Below are 20,530 nucleotides of genomic sequence, written 5' to 3' on the forward strand. Positions count from 1 at the left end.
CCCCCATCCCCTCACCATGCCCCACCAACCTCCCACCATCCCCACACCAACCACCCACCATCCTCCCTCCATCCCCCCACCATCCCCCAACAACCTCCCACCATCCCCACACCATCCCCCACCATCCATGTACCATTCCCACACCATCCCCCCACTACCCTCTATGTACCATCCTACCTGCCATCAGTGTGCCCCCCGTGTGCATCTCCCCATCATCAGTGCATCACATCTGACATGGAAGACACCCTTGTGTGGTACAAACCCCCTCCTCACTCACACTTGGCAGTCAAGTGTGCCATGAGCCGGGCCTGGGGCCTCATACCTGCTAATGGACTGCTTTATCCCTGCACCTGGCATCCCCAAGTCACCCTGGTCCATGACCTCTTATGAGCAAACCGTCCTTGCTACAGCACTCTAGGCTGTGGGGCTCTTCCGAGAACACATTTCTCTCTGGAGGAAGCACACCAGGCAGGATGAGGGACTGTTCTGCTGGAATCAGGGAACCTTGCCGTGCATCTTAACCCTATGCCTGCTCTCATCTTCCCTCTGTTTTTGGTTTGATCCAAGGACAGGATCGACTTTACCAAAGAGGAGGCTCATCCTCTCCCAGACTTCTGACCAGGACGGAGCTTTAGCTGGACTGGTGGGAACAGTCCAGGGTGCTGTGTGGCAGCCCCTCAGGTGTTTGCCCACCTGCATGCCAGCTCCAGCCTCTGCCACGTCTCACAGGGACAACTGTCCCAGATGTCAGAGGCAGGGGTGACAGCCTCTCAGATAGACCAGCTAAGAACAGAGCTGGGAGAGCAAGGCTACCAGTTTCCTCCTGAGCCCAGGCTGGGTTCTACGCAAATCTGTTGTGGATGTGAACCTTGAGGTTGGTTGCAGAGGATGTGAACCTCTGAGATCCTGCTCTGCAGGGCCAGGTCTTGATGGAAAAGGATCCCTTTCTGCTGAGCACCTGAGTGAGAGATGCTGGCTCAGGGGCACCTGTCTGCAGCCTGATCCTCCTTCTTCCGAGCAGCTCAGCCCTGCAGAGCCATCCTAGCCTGGCCCATCTTTGAGTATCTCACTTGCTGATGCAGCAGAGCTAAAGGCTGAAAATGACATTCTCAGGATGCCCACCACCCATGCACCCCCCAGGGGCTCAGGATGGTGCCTTCCTGTAGACTTCTGGATTTCCAAAATCCCTGCTGTCTGCAACCACAGATTTTCACAGAAGCCTTAGGCACTGGAAACCTTCTGATGCCCCTGTCAAAGCTCCCACCACCTGACGCACCTGTGCTGTGCTCACCCCGCCCCATACTCCCTGTTACACAGCAGCCCTTCGTTCTGTAATCAACTCCCAGACAAACAGAAAACATGCTAGCAGCCGTTGTAAGCATCCCCCATGTGATTTATTGCCGTCATCACAATATTTTGTTGGGAGCTGTAATCCTCCGGACATAAATCAAGTCATTAGAAGGAATGACGTTTAATCCTGCAGAAGATGCTGTGGTGGGCTGAGCAGCAGTGAATCACCTCTCACTGTGAATCACCTCTCACCCTGCTAGTGAATCATTCATTCTAGAAAGAATGGCTCTCCACACACCTACCTGGCCCGCTCCTCATCCCTGCCACGCGCAGGCGTGAAAGACGGAAGGCACAAGCCAGGCTTCTTTGTTTCCCGGAATAGCACGTTTCACAACCACAAAGAGGTGCCCAAAACACATGCCCGGTGCTCCAGACTGGAGCCTGAATTCCTCCGGAAATGCACGCAACCTGGAGGGGCTGCCTCCATGTCTGTGGTGGGCTCTCTTCGTCCCGAGAGCAGCTGCGCTGGTTGGACTTCAAAGGAAGCAGGAAAACAGCTCAGATGTCTTCTTTAGCTCTCCTTTCACGGTGACCCCAGCCGCCCTACCAACAGCCATTACATGGGAGCACATTCCGTTTGCAAAGCCAGCGGGTCTAATTGCAGGGCCTTTGGTGGAGATATGCAGGCAGAGGCTAAGCAGAGACTTTGAGGCCTTGAAAGGGGAATTCAGGGACCTCGGGCACTGTCTTCCAGGAGCCCAGTAAGCTCCTCCACCCCCACCCAGGCAAACACCGGCTTCCAGTTCCCTGAAAATGGTGCCTCTCATGGAGCAATCGTGCCTCTCTTGGAGCAAAATGCTGGAGAGCGAAGAACGGGAAGGGGGTTGGGTCTTGGCTGACGGATTGCCTTAGAAGACTTCATGTTATTGAATAATGTGAATACTGTGATGATGGCAAATTCCAAGTACACATGAAGATCGTGAAAATTCCAGCTATTTCCAGTGTTTACATCTACTTAATATTCTTGTGCTCAGAGCTAACGAGGCTGGCATTAGGCGGTGACGTGGGCCTGTTTGCAGGATGCTGGAAGTCGCTGGGCTAGGTTGCATGGTGTGCGTCTGGGCTGCCTCCCAAACCGAGGTATGTGGCCCAGATCTGGCTAATGGACAGTTTCACCCAAGCTCTGTCCTGTTTCCAGCTGACAGCTGCTACCTGCAGGTGCTACTCGAGTCTGTCTCTGGTTCACCATAAGCCAAGGTTGGGTCTTCTCCCCGAAGGGCTCCTCCATTCCCTGAGATCTCCCTGTCTGGGGGTCCTGGCAGCATGCTATGGGGGGAGTCCTCCAGACATTTCCCTCACCCTCACCCCTCATACCCCTGACTCACCAAACCTTCTAGCCCTCTGGCTTTGTTGTTCTGCAAAATCCAACCTTTCCTTTTCCTACCCCCGCCCAACCTGCCTAAGTTCAGATGTCCCCACTCCTCACCTCCATCATAAGGTAAGAACCTGAATTTATTTTCCCACTTCCTTTTCGGCCTCACTCTTCTCCAAGTTCCCCAGTCATCTCCAGAATGACTTCTGAACATGCAGCCCTCGGGGGTCTCTCCGCCCTCCCCACTTTCCCCAACCCTGCAGTCAGCACCCCAGGGCTCTGGAAGCTGTACAGGTACTGAGATGCAAAGGGCCCGTGGTTTAGGTGTGAGTGTGGTATGGGTGTGTGGAGCCAGCCCCGCCTGGCATGGCTGTGAAGGGGCAGTGGAAGACAGGCTATCTGTGCTCCCATGATGGCCTGGGCCCCCCCCGCCCCGGTCAGCCCACATGGCCCTGTCGGGGCTCCTGCTGCTACAGGGTGCTGGGCTGGGCAGAGGAATAGCTGGCCATGCAGGATGGGCGCAGTGGCTCATGCCTGTAATCCCAGCACTTTGGGAGGCCCAGGCAGGTGGATTGGTTGAGCCCAGGAGTTCAAGACCAGCCTGGGCAACATGGTGAAACCCTGTCTCTACTGAAAACACAAAAATTAGCCAGGCGTGGTGGCGCGTGCCTGCTACTCTGGAGGCTGAGGCATGAGAATCGCTTGAACCAGGAGATGGAGGTTGCAGCGAGCCAAAACCATGCCACTGTACTCCAGCCTGGGCAACAGAGTGAGAGTCGGTCTCAAAAAAGAAAGCAAGAGAGAGAGGAAGGAAGGAAGGAAGGAAGGAAGGAAGGAAGGAAGGAAGGAAGGAAGGAAGGAAGGAAGGAAGGAAGGAAGGGAGGAAGAGAGAAGGAAAGAAAGAAAGAAGAAAGAAAGAAAGAAAGAGCTGGCCATTCAGAAGGGAGCAGAAAGGGGCTCTTGGACAGGTATCCAGGGGAGGTGATGTCCCCACAGCCAGCCACTGACAAGCCCAAGATTGGCATCCATACTCAGGTTTGGTGTCTTTTTTTAAGAGATAAGATCTCACTATGTGGCCCAGACTCAACATGGGAGCTCAAACTCCTGGGCTCAAGCAATCCTCCTGCCCCAGCCTCCCAAGTAGCTGGGATTCCATGTGTGCACCACCAGGCCGTATTATGCTCAAGTTTGACCCCTCAAAGAAGCTGGTATAATCCTCAGGCCAGAGCCTTCCAGAGCTGCTCTTGCCCCAGCCCTTGGCTGGACCTGACTCCAGGTTCAAGGCCCTGCCCTGGGAGATTCACCCCGGCTCTGAACTGTAGACTGCAGCTATCCAGATCCTCGGCAGGGAAGAGCCGGACTGATGGCCAGAGCCCCTGAGTGCTCCCGGCAGTCCCTGGCCTTGTCCTTGGAATCTATGAATTGCCAGAGTCTCTGTTCTGTTCTGGTGGGGTGGGGTGGGGTGGGGGGCACACAGGATGACCCCTCAGCTGCAGCTGCCCCTCATTGTTCCCTGAGATGTCAGAGAGAAGACACTGGAGACATTGGTGTAGGGGTGGGGGTGGGCCTGGAACTGTAGCTGCCCATTCACTGTGCTTGAGTCGGGGCCGTCACCCAGACTCCGGGACCCCTGTGGGTACAGTCAGTAACCATTAGTGCTCAGCCATCTGGGAGCTCTTCCAAGGATCAGAGCACCCATCCCTGAGCCCCTGGGCAGCCCTTTTCAGTCTGGAGCCCCACTCTCCCCAGGGTGTCTGCAGTGCCCCCCTCAGGCCAGTGCAGCCTGCAGCGGGGGCACTTCAAAGAAGCATCACTTAAGACAGATTCACTTTTGTGGCTCTTTAGGGTATCACAGCAACAGCTGTGACAGGCTTGACAGCTCCAGGCCAGCTCAGTAATTGACGTGGCAGCCAGAACAATGCATCCCAAGGCCGGCTGGAGCTGGACTGATCATTATCTTGCAGCTGGGCCACCGTGGTAATGAGGCTGCCCTCCTGGCTGCCTGACTCCATTCCAGGGTGAAGAAGGACATGCTGCCCACGTCTGCCCCTGGAGGGCCTGTCTCAGGGCTGGGCCATTGGGTAGGGGGCACTTTTCCTGTAAACAGGCATGTGTTAGCGCATTCTTGCACTGCTATAAATAAATACCTGAGACTGGGCAATTTATAAAGAAAAGAGGTTTCATTGGCTCACAGCTCTGCAGGCTGGACAGGAAGTGTGGCCCCCGCATCCACTTGGTTTCTGGGGGGGTGGGGGGCTCAAAGAGCTTTTACTCATGGCAGCAGGCAAGCGGGAGTGTGCGTGTCACCTGGTGAAAGTAGGAACAAAGGGTGAGACTTGGGGGCAGGTGGTGCCACACTTCACAACAACCAGATCTCATGAGAATTCATTCACTATTATAAGGATGGCACCAAGCCATGAAGGATCCCCCCATGAGCCAAACACCCCCCACCAGGACCCACCCCCAATACTGGGGATCACACTTCAGCATGAGATTTGGGCGGGGACAAATGTCCAAACTACATCAAGACAGCCCCTTTATGGCGCCACCCCAGCCTCGGGCTCCAGCCTGACTCACTTGCTTCTATTTGCTGGTAACCCCACGATGGGAATTCACCATTATTTAGACCAAATGAGGTGCCTTCCTGCAGAGCTGGCTGGAGAGTGGTCACCACGTGCCATGTCAGCTCAGAGCCCAGGGTGGGATCCCGGTGGGCCCAGAGAAGGGCAGCCCCCAGGCCCAGGCCCACTGCCTCTACCCCTCTTTCCCTGAGAAGTGCTGGTATCATGCCCCCACTGGCCCAGAAGAGCCACAGGTGGCTCAATGAGCTCCCACAGGCACGTCTGCCCCCACACCTCTGACCAGCCACCCCGATCCACTAATTCCCTCTCCTCCAACTGCCCTCTGGATGTCTGCACTTGGGAGACCTGTAATCAGGTCTCCTCAAAGTCAACAGGGATCTGTCCTCCTGCACAGGGAATAGCATGAGCATTCACTACTGCTAAAGTCAGAAGCCAGCGTCTCCCTCTGCAGTCAGCCAGTCCCAAGTCCTGCTGATGTAGTGGCGAGTTCAGGCCAACTTGTCCTGGCCCCCAAGGGCCCAGCCCCACGTGACATCAGTAGTTTGAAATCTGCCATGATGGGATTTCAGACCACGGAAATCAGCAAACACTGCAAACCTGGCTGCTCCCCGCTCCCACCCCACCCAGAGAGCCAGGTGTTCAACATTTCCCAACACACCCCCATCTCCCGAAATGTCCTTCAGCTCTCCCTCCACTGTTTCATCATCCCCTGGGTCCAGGCCTCAAGAGTCTCCTGCCTGGATAGTGACAGCAATCCCCTGACCAACCTTTCTGCTGTGTCTTTGACTCCATCCCAGAACAGTCCTTAAATTCAAAATAACTCCACACCCTAAAGCTCTTTGAGACTCTCCTGGGCCTTAGGAGGTAAGGTCTAGTGCCTTTGCATGGCTGTAAAGCCTCTTTCTTGCCGGCTAGCCATCATGGTTGCCCTTCTTTCCTCCCTCCCACTCTCTCTCTCTCTCTTTCTTTCTTTCTTTCTTTCTTCTTTCTTTCTTTCTTTCTTTCTTTCTTTCTTTCTTTCTTTCCCTTTCCTCCCCTCCCTCCCTCTCTCCCTCCCTCCCTTCCTTCCTTCCCTCCTTCCTTCCTTCCTCCCTTCCTCCCTTCTTCCTTCCTTTCTCTTTTCTTTTCTTTTGAGAGAGGATCTCACTCTGTCACCCAGGCTGGAGTGCAGTGGTGCACTCATAACTCACTGCAGCCTCTAACGCTTGGACTCAACTGATCCTCCCACCTTAGCCTTCTGAGCAGCTGGGACTACAGGTGCCCATCACTGTGCCCAGCCTAATTTTTTTATTTTTTTTTTAGAGATGGGGTCTCACTATGTTGTCCAGGCTGGTCTCAAACTTGTGGCCTCAAGTAATCCATCGGTCTTGGCCTCCCAAGCACTGGGATTAAAGGTGTAAACCACTACCCGGCCCTGCCTTTTCTTGACACCCTTCAGTCTCTGGACCCATTCCTTCATCCCAGGAGCCTTGCTTTCATGGTAGAAGTCCATGAAGCTCTGCCAGAAATGTCCTCATTACCCTCAGGTGCCAATTTATTGTCACAATCTTCAGGAGCTGTCACCTGCAACACTGAGCTAGCTAACATGTCAACTGTCCCACATTGCCTGCAATGTCCTCCATGGCTGCCATCACACATGGAGTTGCTGGCCAGTGCCTCTCCTCCTTGCTAGACTGGAAGCTCCACGAGGGCAGGGGCCACACTGTCCCATTCCTGGTTAAGACACTGTCATCAGTACCTAAGATGCTACTGGCCCGTATAGGTGCTCCATCAATGTGAAGTGAATGGATACATGGTGGCAGATGGCGGGACTGTTCCGCGTGGTGTGCTGCAAAGTGGAGGCCAGCCAGTTGGTCTTGCTGTCAACATCCCACATGGGAAGCAGAGACAGGGCAAGCCAGGGAGTGACACGGGGTTGTGGGATAGGGCCACGCAGTTTGTTCTTTCTCATTTGCAGTAGCATCCACTAGCTCTGGCTTGTTCTTCCAGGCCCACATGTGTTGAAGGAAGACATGCAGCCAGGCATGGTGGCTCACGCCTTTAATCCCACCACTTTGGGAGGCTGATGCAGGAGGATTGCTTGAGGCCAGTAGTTGCTGGGCAACATAGTGAGACCTTGCCTCTATGAATTTTTTTTTTTTTTTTGAGACAGTCTCACTCTGTCATCCAGGCTGGAGCACAGTGGCAGAATCTCAGCTCACTGCAACCTCCACCTCCCAGGTTCAAGCAAGTCTCATGCCTCAGCCTCCTGAGTAGCTGGGATTACAGGTCTCCACCACCACACTGGCTAATTTTTGTATTTATTAGTGGAGACAGGATTTCGTCATGTTGGTCAGGCTGGTCTTGAACTGCTGACCTCAGGTGATACATCCGCCTCAGCCTCCCAAAGTGCTGGGATTACAGGCATGAGCCAGCACACCTGGCTAAAATACACACACACACACACACATATATATATATATATATATATTTTTTTTTTTTTTTTTAATTAGCTGGGCTTGGCGGTGCACACCTGTAGTCCCAGCTACTTGGGAGGCTGAAGTGGGAGGATCACTTGAGCCCAGGAGCTCACTATATGAGCCATGATCATGCCACTGCACTCCAGCATGGGCAATAGAGTGAGACACTGTCTCAAAAAAGAAAGGAAGGAAGGAAGTGGGGGAGGGAGAGAGGGAAAAGATACATAAAGGAAAGAAGAGGCATGATCTACTGTAAGCCATGTGCCGTGGACTCCTAGAAACCACACAGGGATGTGCACACAACCACACACTCCCCACCCAGGGCACGCTACATCACACACACAGGAAGCAGGCACCTGTGCAGCACAAACGTGTGCTGTGGTGCGTTTCCTCGGCATGCCTAGTGTTACAGACCATAGGACATGCACACCTGATCCCATGAGACATGCACACGTGTAAGGGGTGATGCAGTGGGTGGCGCGGGTGTGCTGGGGTCACGCACACCCTGAACACTGTAGAAGTCACTGCAGGCTCTGACTGAGGAGTGCTGAGAAGCAGGAGCTGAGGATCCCTCCCTGTGGACAGACAGGGCACCAGCTCAGGACTCCCCTTCCCAACCCACTCAGTGATGGGCAGGTGGGTAGATGTGGCGCAGGCGGGACAGCTGTTGGGCTTGTAGACTGTCTAACCGGCTGACTGGCTGACTGACAGGCAGCTCTGATGCTCAACTCTCTGACAGCTCCAAGGGAATTCATGGCCAAGGCTGAGCTGACAGGAACCACCCAGTTGAATCGTGGATCCTAATCATGAAGGCAAGGGAACAGAATCACTAAACAAAATAAGTCCGGTCAGAGCCGTCAGGCGCTCATCGGCCCGAGACAGGAAGATGCTGGCTCCGCTCCTCTGCAGATGCACCCCAGCGTCACTGCGCTGGGGGCAGGAGCTGGGCTGCAGGAGATTTAGCCCCTGCAAAGGGAACCAGGTGATCAGCATGCCAAGAGCAGCTGGCTTTTAATCAGTGGGCTCTGGCTCTGCCCGGCTTCATGCCCCATTTCGTGTGCACATTTGTGGATTTGCAAGATGCATATGTTTGGCACATTTTACCAATGAATTTTTAGCCTGTTTTACCAATGAAAGAGGTTCAGCAAGGTCAAGGCACTTGTCCAAGGTCACACAGCAGTGGGTGTGTGCACTCTTAGTTTTCTTTTTTTCTTTTGAGATGGAGCCTTGCTCTGTCACCCAGGCTGGAGTGCAGTGGCATGGTCTCGGCTCACTGCAACCTCCAACCTCCACCTCCCAGGTTCAAGCGATTCTCCTGCCTCAGCCTCCAGAGTAGCTGAGATTACAGGCGCCCACCACCATGCCTGGCTAATTTTTGTATTTTTAGTAGAGACAGGGTTTCACCATGTTGGCCAGGTTCCTGACCTCAGATGATCTGCCTGCCTCAGTCTCCCAAAGTGCTGGAATTACAGGTGTGAGCCACCGCACCTGGCCTGTCCTCTAATTTTTGATGTGCTAAGCCTGCACTAAAAACTACAACTCCACATGGACCCTCCAGGGTGGTCCTCCGCGTGGTCCACCGAGGGAGGGAGCAAGCCTTTGCTCTGGTCTGAGCCAAAGGTCACTGTGACTGAGTCTGATCATCTCAGAACCTAGGGGAAGAAGCCCCCCACCCAGAGGCCAAAGCCGGAGGACAGAGGCCAATGCATGACCAGTCCGATTTAGCTCTGCGGCGTGTCTGGCCTGACCGCCGCCTCCCCTCGATGTCCACACTCGGACCACAGAGTTGTTATCAGGGCCCAGGGACAGCTGGCACCTGTGCGGGGGCAGCCCGGCCACCTGGAACCCCACATACCTGTCCCATGTCTTAGGACAGCAGGTGGCTGTGACTGTGACAAAGGCTGGTCTCCAGGCTGTGCCCTGGGGACCCAGCAGAGAATGTAAGAAGTTGGATTTTCCCATGAACACAGGTGAGAATTGAAGGCCCTTGGGTGAGGCTTTTTTCCGGGCGAATTCTGTGCCCAGGAGTCCAGGCTGCCCGCTCATTGCTGCATGTGTTGAAACTTCAGTTTTGCATCTAATTTGCATATGAACACCCTGCCCCAGATGGAGGATGCAGTTCACAATGAGGCAGTCAGAGTCCCATGGGGACGATGTGCCCCTCAGCCCTGGGCCAGCGGAGACCTCACAAGGGCAGAGCCTGAGCCGGTGGGAGAGGAGCCAGAGAAGGTGTGGCCTGGTCCCAAAGCAGGCCCTGGCCTGGCATACTGTGGATGGCCCCGGCCTGGCGTACTGTGGATGGCGAAAGAAGCTGGCAGAGCAAGGCTTCATGGCCGCCCAGGCAGGGCTGGGGGTGGACAGACTCCTCCAGTGGGATTGCCCCCATCTGCATCTAGCTAGGAGGCTGGCACCTGCTGCCCAGATGCGCGGGCCCTTCCCAGCTGGGAGGCTCCAGCCTGAACCCTGGGCCCAGCTTCTGGGAAGCCCCATACCCTTCCTCATGTCCAAGGCCAGCTGTCAGTCCAGAAAGCACCAGCCTTTCCACAGGCATTGATGGGCATTGTGCCAGAATGACACAGATGGACACGACACAGGCCTGCCCCAAACACACCGAGAACAAACAACCCTTCACTACTGATCAGCAGGTGACCTAAACCAGCAGACAAGCTGTTTCTTCACCTCCTTCAGGCTATCCTGCCCTGTCTTCAGAACATCCAGCTGGGCGTGGTGGCTTATGGCTGTAATCCCAGCACTTTGCGAGGCCGAAGCGGGAGGATCATTTGAGCCCAGGAGTTCAAGACTGCAGTGAGCCAGGATTATGCCACTGCACTCCAGCCTGGGCGACTGAGCAAGACCTTGTCTCTTCAAACAACAAACAAAAAAACACTCTTAAAGCCCCATGAGATCACATGAGTCCCTGTCTGTACTGGGTCAAATTGGGTGCCCGCCCCACCCTCAAAAAATGCTCAATCCCAGCTCCCTGTGCTTGTAAACTGTGACCTTGTAGGGTCTTTGCAGATGTAATCAAGTTGAGGCCACTAGAGTGGGCCCTTTTTAAAAAAATTTTATTTCCATAGGTTTCTAGGGAACAGGTGGTGTTTGGTTACATGGGTAAGTTCTTTAGTGGTGATTGGTGAGATTTTGATGCACCCGTAACTGGAGCAGTGTACACTGCACACAATTTGTAGTTTTTATCCCTCACCCCTTTCCCACCCTTTCCTAGAGTTCCCAAAATCTACTGTATCATTCTTATGCCTTCGCATCCTCATAGCTCAGCTCCCACTTGTGAGTGAGAACATACAATGTTTGGTTTTCCATTCCTGAGTTATTTCACTTAGAATAATAGTCTCCAGTCTCAGCCAGGTGGCTGCGAATGCCATTAATTCATTCCTTGTTATGGCTGAGTACTATTCCATCATATATATATATGTTTATCTACTCGTTGATTGATGGGCATTTGGGTTGGTTGAGTGGGCCCTATTTTAATATGACCGGTGTCCTTATAAGAAGAGGAGAAGAGACACACGTGTGCAGCAGCCGTGTGAAGATGAAGCAGAGATTGATCTCCTGTTGTTGCAAGCCAAGGAGCACCTGGGCTGTTGAAAGCTGGAAGAGTCGAGGAAGCATCAACCCCCACCCAAGAGGCAGTGGAAGGAAAGTGGCCCTGCTGGCACCTTCATTTCAGACATCTACACTTCAGAACTGTGAGAGAACACGTTTTTGTCATTTTAAGCCCCCCAGTTTGGGATACTTTGTTACAGCAGCTGCAAGAACAAACCAAGGCACCTCCCGTGATGGTTAATTGTATACGTCACCGTGCCTAGGCCGTGGTGCCGCAGGGTTTAGACAAACACCAGTCTTTGTGTGTGTGTGTGAGAGAGAGACAGAGACAGAGAGAGAGAGAGAGAGAGAGACCGAGTCTCACTCTGTTGCCAGGCTAGAGTGCAGTGGCGCGATCTCAGCTCACTGCAACCTCCACCTCCTGGGTTTAAGCGATTCTCCTGCCTCAGACTTTTGAGTAACTGGGATTACAGGCATGCGCCACCATGCCCAGCTAATTTTTGTGTTTTTAGTAGAGATGGGGTTTCACAGTGTTGGCCAGGATGGTCTTGATCTCTTGTGGTCTCGCGATCCACCCGCCTTAGCCTCCAAAGTGCTGGGATTACAGGTGTAAGCCACCGTGCCCAGCCGCGAGTGCATTTTTTAGATGTGATTTGCTGTAAAATGTGTAGCCTTTGAGTAGAGGAAATGACCTTCCACAACGTGGGTGGGCTTCATCCAATTAGTTGTAGGCCTGAAGAAAAAAGAGTGAAGTTCCCCAAGTAGGAGGGAGTCTCGGACTGCCTTCCCGTGCAAGCTGCGGCACCAGGTCTTCCCTGGGTCTCCAGCCTGCTAGCAGATTTTAGATTGCCAGCCCCCAGAATCACATGAGCCAGTTTCTTAAAATCAACCCCCCTCGCTCTCTCCTCTCTCTCTCTCCCCTTCCTTCTCCTCTCCTTTCCTCCTTCTCTCCTCTCCCTATCTCGCTTCCCTCCCTCCTTCTCCCCTCCTCACCCTCTACCTCTCCCTTCCCTCTCTCTTTCTCTCTGTCTCTTTCCTGCCTCCATATATATCACCTGTGGGCTCTCTGTCTCTCTGATAACCCTAACTAGCACGCCCCCCAGCCCAATTCAGAGCCCTCCATACTTCCCATGGAGTGGAGCCTGGCATTTCCCTCGGGCCTCTCTCCCCCAACCCACCCACCTTCTCTCCTGCCAGCACCCTGCATTCAGGGCAGGCCATCTGTAGCTCAGCACTGCACTGTGAGGTCAGGTGTGTGACCGGCCGTGGGGCTGCCCCAGGGCTCAGAGGCCTTTCTCGTGTGCACCCTAGGTGTGGGAGCCGCTTCTTCCTAATGGGGGCGTGGAAGCAGCAGGGCAGAGGCCGGCAGCCTGGGCTGTCCGGGACAACAGTGTTCATCCCACCAGATGCCGCTGTAAGGAGTCCAGGTGGGGCCGAAGCTCAGAATCAGGGTACTGCACGTGCGGGGGACCAAGATGCAGTCGGGACCTTGCCTTCAGGGAACTCCCCAATCCCAGTCGGGCCAGCCTGAGCCAAGAGAGCCAAAAGTCCTGAGGGCTCCCTGGCCTGTTGGGCAATGGAAGTGGACGTGGAGTGGACAGTGCCAATGGGTGTGGGGCAACCTACCAGCAGACTCAACCATCAGAAGCCCCGGGCACAGGGAAACGTGGCCACACAAATGGCTCCATCAGGAAATCCCAAAAGACCAAGAAGCACGACTCAAACTCCACCACAAACAGGGACCTGGGAATGGCACGGCCGCTCCTGCCCTCCTTCCCCAGTTCTCTCCCATGCCTGTCCCTCTGCAGATTTGACTCCTTAAGGACAGTCGCAATGATGGGAGTGGCGGACCCTCCCATCATCACCCATCAGGGCTCGGGCCTGGGACATGAGCAGCCAATGCAGCTGTCACTCTCCCAGGAGTGAGCCACCTGGGGCTAGGGGAGGCCAAGGGCTCATTTGAGGCACCTGGGTCCTGTCCTCACCTGTCAGTGCTGCCTGTCTACAGGGCCTGACGAAAAGGCTGCTCCCCAGTTACCACCCTCCATGGCTCCTGGGCAGTAGGGATTGGGGCTTTTGTGTGGCACCCTGCACGTCTTCCTCCTGTGAGCCTACAGAGGAGCAGGCAAGAGACCCTTCTCCTTGGACATGCTGGTATAGCCCCCTCCCCGACTCTGCCCCAAACCCAGGCCTGATGACTAAGAAAATGGCCTCACACACTCATCAGCCTCTGCCTCTCCTCTATCAGGAGGCTTTTCAGCTGAACGCTGAGAACTTCAGCCAATGAAGAGTTCACACCATGGAGCACATTTGGCAGTGCCCATAACTCACACCTTGTTTATTCTCATCGATGCTCTTATCATAGCGCATGTGTTCCAGCCACTCCACGCATGTCATCTGTCCAGAAAGAGAAAGTGCTTGTTTATTTCTTACTGTGAGGGGGGATGGAGCTCCCTTACAGACTGTGAACGTTATATTGAGAGGAGAAGAGAGGTAACTCAAGACACCGAAAGTGGGGTGTGCGTGGTTGGTCGTGGATTCTGTTGCAGGGGTGGAGGTGGGGAGGCAGGGAAGGTGCGTGGCAGCATTGGTGGTGGTGGATGGAAGAGGAGGTGGGTTGTGGCTGGAGTTGCTCTGCAAGGCCACTGATGTTATCTAGATTGTACGTTTTATTTGGGGGCTTGAGAGGGTCTGGAGGTGGTTATACTGAGGCCAAAACTCCTTCCCATCCATAAGTCCCCCCCACGGCACTGGTACCACTGACCCCTGGTGGCAAACCTTCCTCATCCTCGTGAGCCCTTAGCTGCCCTTCCCTGAGCGCTCATTGAGCTGTCCAGGGTCCTGACGTGCAGCCCACTTGGGGATGTGCAGACCCCTGCCCCAGGATACCTAAGGTTTCTCCTGATTTTCACTTGCCCAGAGCCAGCAGTGGTCTTTGCTTCAGCCTTTATCTGAGTGGTGCGTGGAAGAGCAGCTTTCTTCCTAGTGGGGACGCTAGGCTCATAGCAAAGGGGAGGTCCCTTTAGATTTCCATCATTATGTTTCTTCTTTATTCAAAAGTGAACTTGTGGCCAGGTATGGTGGCTCGCACCTATAATTCCAGCCCTTTGGGAGGCCGAGGCAGGAGGATCGCTTGAGGCCAGGCGTTTGAGACCAGCCTGGGCAACATAGCAAGACCCCATCTTTATTTCTAAAATAAATGTAATTTTTTTTCTTTATTTTATTTTATTTTTGAGACAAAGTCTCACTCTGTTGCTCAGGCTGTAGTGCAGTGGTGTGATCTCAGCTCACTGCAATCTCTGCCTCCTGGGTTCAAGTAATTTTCATGTCTCAGCCTACTGAGTAGCTGGGATAACAGGCATGCACCACCACACCCAGCTATTTTTTTTGTATTTTTAGTAGAGATGGGGTTTCACTACATTGGCCAGGCTAGTCTCGAACTCCTGGACTCAAGTGATCAGCCCATCTCAGCCTCCCAAGTGCTGGGATGACAGGCATGAGCCACTGTGCCCGGCAGTAAATTTTTAAAAATGTTAAGGTGAGCTTGTGGGGATAGGGCTAATCTTTGCCCGATAAGCTGCCATAAGTCTAAGGGTTGGGAATAGCTTATGGCAAACTCAGGCTCTACTTAAGATGTTACTGATCTCTCATTCTCCACAAGGCAATTTTTCCTTTCAAAGGAGGAAGTTGCAGGCAGGTTGGCTTTATGGACACATGTAAACAGGAAATCAGGAGACTCGCCCAGCCCCAGGCTTTGTCTAGAAGGAACTTTTCCTCTAGTTCATGCCAAGGGCTCTAGCTCAGCGAGCATTAGAGTGGGACAGCCCCAGAAGCTTAGGCTCAGAGTCCAGAGGTCCAGGAGACAGTGTCCTCCTGTCCAGTCCTCACAGGTAAAATGGAACAGGACCACAGCCCACTGCCCTCCGAGGCTGTGGGGACAGTGCCAGTGGGAGGTCATGGCCTTAGGGGCCGCAACCTGAACAAGCACGTGGCTTTCCATCTTCCCCCCGACTGGCAGGATCCCTTTTGGAAGTGGCTTCTCAGCCCCACTCTTGGCCAAATCTGGCATGACTCATTTGCTCCAGAAAAGGAATATATAAGCACCGTCACACCTTGACGAGATGACAGGAGTGACAAGCAGAGTGATTTCCCATATCTGAGATTTCGAGGAGGAGAGGTGGTTTAGCAGAGCCAGCTGCCATAACCAGAAGAAAATAATTAAGGAAGTCTGGCAGAGTAGAGGAAAACCAAGTGGTGCGGTGGGTCCCTTCTAGTGAAGGGAACTGTCATCATCAGCTGCGGGAGAGAAAAGAGCTCTGGAGGCTCGTGCTGGGACAGCTGCAGTAATGATGGGATGGGGAAGAGGAGGGGGTGGCTGTCAAGGAGGGAAATAGACTCTGGGGATAGCGGGGGGTGTTAGTGAGCAGCTTGATTCTAAAGACTCCTCTTGCAGGCCAGGCACCTGCTGCTTATACCCCATACCCTGAGTGGTGCAGCCAGGTCTACTTGGAGCTTCCCCTCAGTCTCCAAGGAAGAGTCTAGAAGGCCTGTTTCAAAGATCCCCCACATGCACACATGTGCACATAAGCTTGGGAGTGCCCAGGAAGATGGGGCCGCTCTGCCCTTTGCCCAGGGGAGAGCATACCCTTGTTCCCAGCCCAAAGGGACAAGAGGAAGAAAGATGAAATGTGTCCCAGTTCTGCCTGCATTTCTGCCTCTCTTGAGACTTGAGGAAGGTTCGGGCAAGCCTAGGGAATTCAGGCTGTCCATCCCAGGGCTGACCTTGCATCCCCTTCCTGGCCTGCTAATGACTGAAGGAGATGTGCAGGCACAGCCTCAGCCTTAGACTATCTGGGGCATGGCAGTGGCTGAGTCTGTAAAACTGGACCCCATGGAGAAATCCACAGAATCTCTGGCTCAGGGAAGACCTGGATATCCCTTCACCAGCTGGGCTCCTGCCACTGGACCTCTGCCCAGGACATGGAGACAGCCAGGAAAGTGGTGGGACACTGGAACCCCCTCCCGCAGGCAGCAGCCAGGATTTGCTCAGGTGTGGTCGGGCACGGTGCCCCGGCATGCCAGCCAGAAGATCCAGCTCTCTGCTTAAGGGATAGCTGGCTCTGATGGTGACCATGGCTTTTGGCAGAGCCTCAGGACAAAAATGTCCACCCACATGGCACCAGAACAGAAAGACCCCCTGAGTCCTCGGTGGCCAGGTAGGGACTGGGGAAGGAGGCTCCAGCTCTAAATAGATTCCCCCCAAAGGGAATATCTTTGTCCTCCTGGGACTTTCCCCCAAACCAGACCAAACAAGGTATGACACAGAATCTTCTGCTCTGGCCAAAGGTTCACCTCACCAGAGCTTGTTTCTTGGGTGAGTCCAGCCAAGGCATGGGCCTCCTTGGTGGGCAGAGGGGATGTTCCAGAGCATGGCCAGTGATGCACTGGTCTCTCTCTGTCTTCCTGAGGTCATCAGTAAGTTGACGCTGGACAATTACCCTCTACCTGGGCACTGCTTAGGGCTTTGGGGGAGACCAGGGCGAGCAAGATATGCTCAGCTCACCCCAGAACTCCAGAGCCAGCCGAGAAGGCCAAGGTCACCAAGCAAATGCCCAGGTTAGGGAACTTCCTGGAGCAAGAGGAGAAGAAGCACGTTCCATTCCTAGGCCTGGTGTGTGCAAAGGTGTGGGTGTGAATATGTCATATTCCAAGCATGGAGAATCCATAGTGGCCAGAACTGGGGCGTGGCTGATGGGGTGTGGAGAGAGGGTGGATCGAGCTTTCTGAAGGGTCCTTTCCCTGTGACTTAATGACACGGTGGGGTGCAGGAGGAGGTGGCCTGCGAGAGTCCTGGCTGCTCCACAGGGCAGGTGTGTGGGTACACCTGGGCAGGGTGCCTTTCCAGACCTTGTAGGTCACATCAGGAGGCAGGCGTGATGCAGAGAAGAGAGCCTCAGCTGCGAGCCAGTGGGACCACATGTTTGCTGCGTCGCCATTTTCTGCATGCGTAGCGGATGGAGGGGCTCCAGCACTGAGCCATGCCCTAAGCTGCCTTTCCCTAGAGCCTACCCCAAGATCCCTCCAGCCTGGATGTCCACAGCCAGCAGCCCATAAGCAGTTCCCTGGGAGCCACGTGGCAGATCCGCTGCTAATACTGTCCTCTCCTCTGTTTGCTTTTCAGGAATAAAGTTCAACATCAGGCCAAGGCAGCCCCACCACGTAAGTTTCGAGAGTCAGATAAATCTCAGTGCACACAGCCCCTGGGAAACTGGGGAGGGCTGGGAAGAAAATTAGGAGCTCACGTTGAATCCATTCTTGGAAAGAAAAATGTGTCCAGCCTTTCCCAGGAGCCTTGGGAACAAAGCCTAGGGCTCTGGACCCATGAATTTCCCTTTCTTGTTAGAAGGCTTCTTTGCACGGTGCTAATAGAGGCCGTAAATCTGAGCCCGCCTGCAGGCCACCTATTCCCGCCACCCTCGCCCAGCCCAGGTTCCTGGGAGGACCGCGCCATCTTGTGGCCGAAATGAAACTTGCACCTCAGCGGGAGAGGCCTTTGGGTGCTGGGCCAGGGCTCAGACTGGAGAGTTCTCACCTACAGGGTCAGCCTGTCCCCCTCACCTGAGAGGGACAGGAACCCCAGCCGTGGTGAGAGTCTGACCTGTGTGGCCTTCAGTGCCCAGCTGTCCTTTCCACTCAGATAACCACTTCTCTTCTTGCTTCAGGACCTCCCACCAGGCCGCTCTCAGGATGGTGACTTGAAGGCACCCACAGAGAGGGTCACTCGGGACTTGTCCAGTGGGGCCCCGAGGGGCCACAACCAGCCAGCGCCTGACCAGCCTCAACCCCCGCTGCAGAGGGGGACCCGTCTGCGGCTCCGCCAGCGCCGTCGCCGTCTGCTCATCAAGAAAATGCCAGCTGCTGCGACCATCCCGGCCAACAGCTCGGACGCGCCCTTCATCCGGCCAGGACCCGGGATGCTGGATGGCCGCTGGGTCAGCCTGCACCGGAGCCAGCAGGAGCGCAAGCGGATGATGCAGGAGGCCTGCGCCAAGTACCGGGCGAGCAGCAGCCGCCGGGCAGTCACGCCCCGCCACGTGTCCCGTATCTTCGTGGAGGACCGCCACCGCGTGCTCTACTGCGAGGTGCCCAAGGCCGGCTGCTCCAATTGGAAGCGGGTGCTCATGGTGCTGGCCGGCCTGGCCTCGTCCACTGCCGACATCCAGCACAACACCGTCCACTACGGCAGCGCCCTCAAGCGCCTGGACACCTTCGACCGCCAGGGTATCTTGCACCGTCTCAGCACCTACACCAAGATGCTCTTTGTCCGCGAGCCCTTCGAGAGGCTGGTGTCCGCCTTCCGCGACAAGTTCGAGCACCCCAACAGCTACTATCACCCGGTCTTCGGCAAGGCCATCCTGGCCCGGTACCGCGCCAATGCCTCTCGGGAGGCCCTGCGGACGGGCTCTGGGGTGCGTTTTCCCGAGTTCATCCAGTACCTGCTGGACGTGCACCGGCCCGTGGGGATGGACATTCACTGGGACCATGTCAGCCGGCTCTGCAGCCCCTGCCTCATTGACTACGATTTCGTAGGCAAGTTCGAGAGCATGGAGGACGATGCCAACTTCTTCCTGAGCCTCATCCGCGCGCCGCGAAACCTGACCTTCCCCCGGTTCAAGGACCGGCACTCGCAGGAGGCACGGACCACGGCGAGGATCGCCCACCAGTACTTCGCCCAACTCTCGGCCCTGCAACGGCAGCGCACCTACGACTTCTACTACATGGATTACCTGATGTTCAACTACTCCAAGCCCTTTGCAGATCTGTACTGAGGGGCGCTGCAGCTGGCTGGGGCCGCCCTGCCCCGGTCACTCACCTGTGCTCCCGGGCATCCTCCTGTCCCTGGCTCCTCATCCCGGGAGCAACAGGGCTCTGAGGACGTGAGGAGCCATCGCTGTGGGAGGCAGTAGGCCTTGGGTGGGGGGCAGAGGCGCCCAGCCTTGGATGGGGACCCCAGCCCCTGGCCTGTACCTGTTTCCTCATTCCTTGGCTGAGGGAGAGGCTGAGAACTGGGCAGACACCCCGGGAGCTCAGCCAACAGTTTTGATGAGCAGGGAAGTCTGAGGCCCAGAGGACGGGGGCCCAGCAGTAAGGGATGTCCCGCACTCCCTTAGCCATTGCCTTGGACCAAACCACGTGGTTTGCAGCTTTTCTATAAGCCAGGGAGGAGGTTCCCTTGGATTAAGGTTCCAAATAAAGCACATGGTTTCCAGAGCAGCGGTGTGTACTCTGTGGTGGCGTGGGAGCACGTGGACCCTGGACTGGGCTTTCTGGGACTCCTTCTGCCTTCCCCGGGCAGCTTGAGCCAGGTGCTGCAGGCCCCACTGCAGAGAAGTCCAGTTCAGGAGCAGCCTCATGGGAGGAGAGCACAGAGGACCCAGTGGCTCTCAGCCAGGGCCTGCAGGTGTCTGAGGCTAGGTCCCAGTCAAGTGGGGTGCTTCCATCTCAGTCCTGGCACATTAATCCTGAAAGGAAAAGATAGCCCTGTTCCTATGGGGGCCTCCTGCGGTGTCTTATCAGTGCACCTTGCAGGGGCCTCTGGGGACTGCCAGAGCAGTGGCCAGCTCTCCAGGCAAGCTGCCAATTAGGGCTGAGGCTGAGGCCAGGGGGCACGGGGCATGCATCTCAGTGGGTGTGGTGCTCCCAGTAGGAAGCAAGGCTGTCCCTGGCTTTCTGCACCTCTGAGCCAAGCAGGACTCTGGCCTGAGGCTGTCATCTGCAGACACTCACCCTGATCCCTGGCCCCACTCACCTGACAAAACCACCTCAGGGCTATCAGGATGCACAAGCTCTGGAGGAGGAGAGGAGAAGCCATAGAGGAAACTTCTCCAAAAGCATACGTGTTCACACCAGAGAGGGCTCCAGAAGTGTCAGCAGCCAAGGTGGTTCTGGGAAGGTCTGGGAGGAGGTGTTTGTTGGAGTGTTGACTGTGGGCATGAGTGCGGCTGCATTTGGGTTTTGTTTGTGATGGGAAGGGCTGCCTGACTCTGGAGTCTCTGCCCTCTGTCAGCCTGTCTGCAGGAGCCTCTGCATGCCCTCCTGGGTCGTTCTGTGGGTTGCTCTGTGGGCCCTCTCAGGAGGCTGCCCTCCGTCTGTCCCCACTTGCTAGGGAAGATGCTGCTGATTCTCCACGTGGAGGTGCCACTGGATACCTGGGTGGACCCCCAGGTGGAGGCCCTGCTGATTCCCAGGTGGAGGAACTGCCAGAT

The 20,530-nt window shown here is 55.3% G+C and overlaps 1 protein-coding gene across 2 annotated transcripts in view; it reads left to right on the forward strand.

The window, feature by feature from the left end:
• CHST8 (carbohydrate sulfotransferase 8) overlaps positions 1-19,538 on the forward strand; it is a 144,479-nt gene extending 124,941 nt beyond the window's left edge. For both annotated transcript variants that reach the window (XM_032170397.1, XM_032170398.1), the window contains exons 3-4: positions 17,446-17,483; positions 17,987-19,538. In XM_032170397.1, coding sequence (XP_032026288.1) covers positions 17,446-17,483; positions 17,987-19,093 — 1,145 coding nt within the window. In that variant the 3' untranslated portion in view covers positions 19,094-19,538. The remainder of the gene's footprint in view (positions 1-17,445; positions 17,484-17,986) is intronic.
• The last annotated feature ends 992 nt before the right edge of the window (positions 19,539-20,530 follow it).

This window comes from Hylobates moloch, unplaced genomic scaffold (genome assembly GCF_009828535.3).
Source record: "Hylobates moloch isolate HMO894 unplaced genomic scaffold, HMol_V3 SCAFFOLD_12, whole genome shotgun sequence".
Lineage (NCBI taxonomy): Eukaryota > Metazoa > Chordata > Mammalia > Primates > Hylobatidae > Hylobates > Hylobates moloch.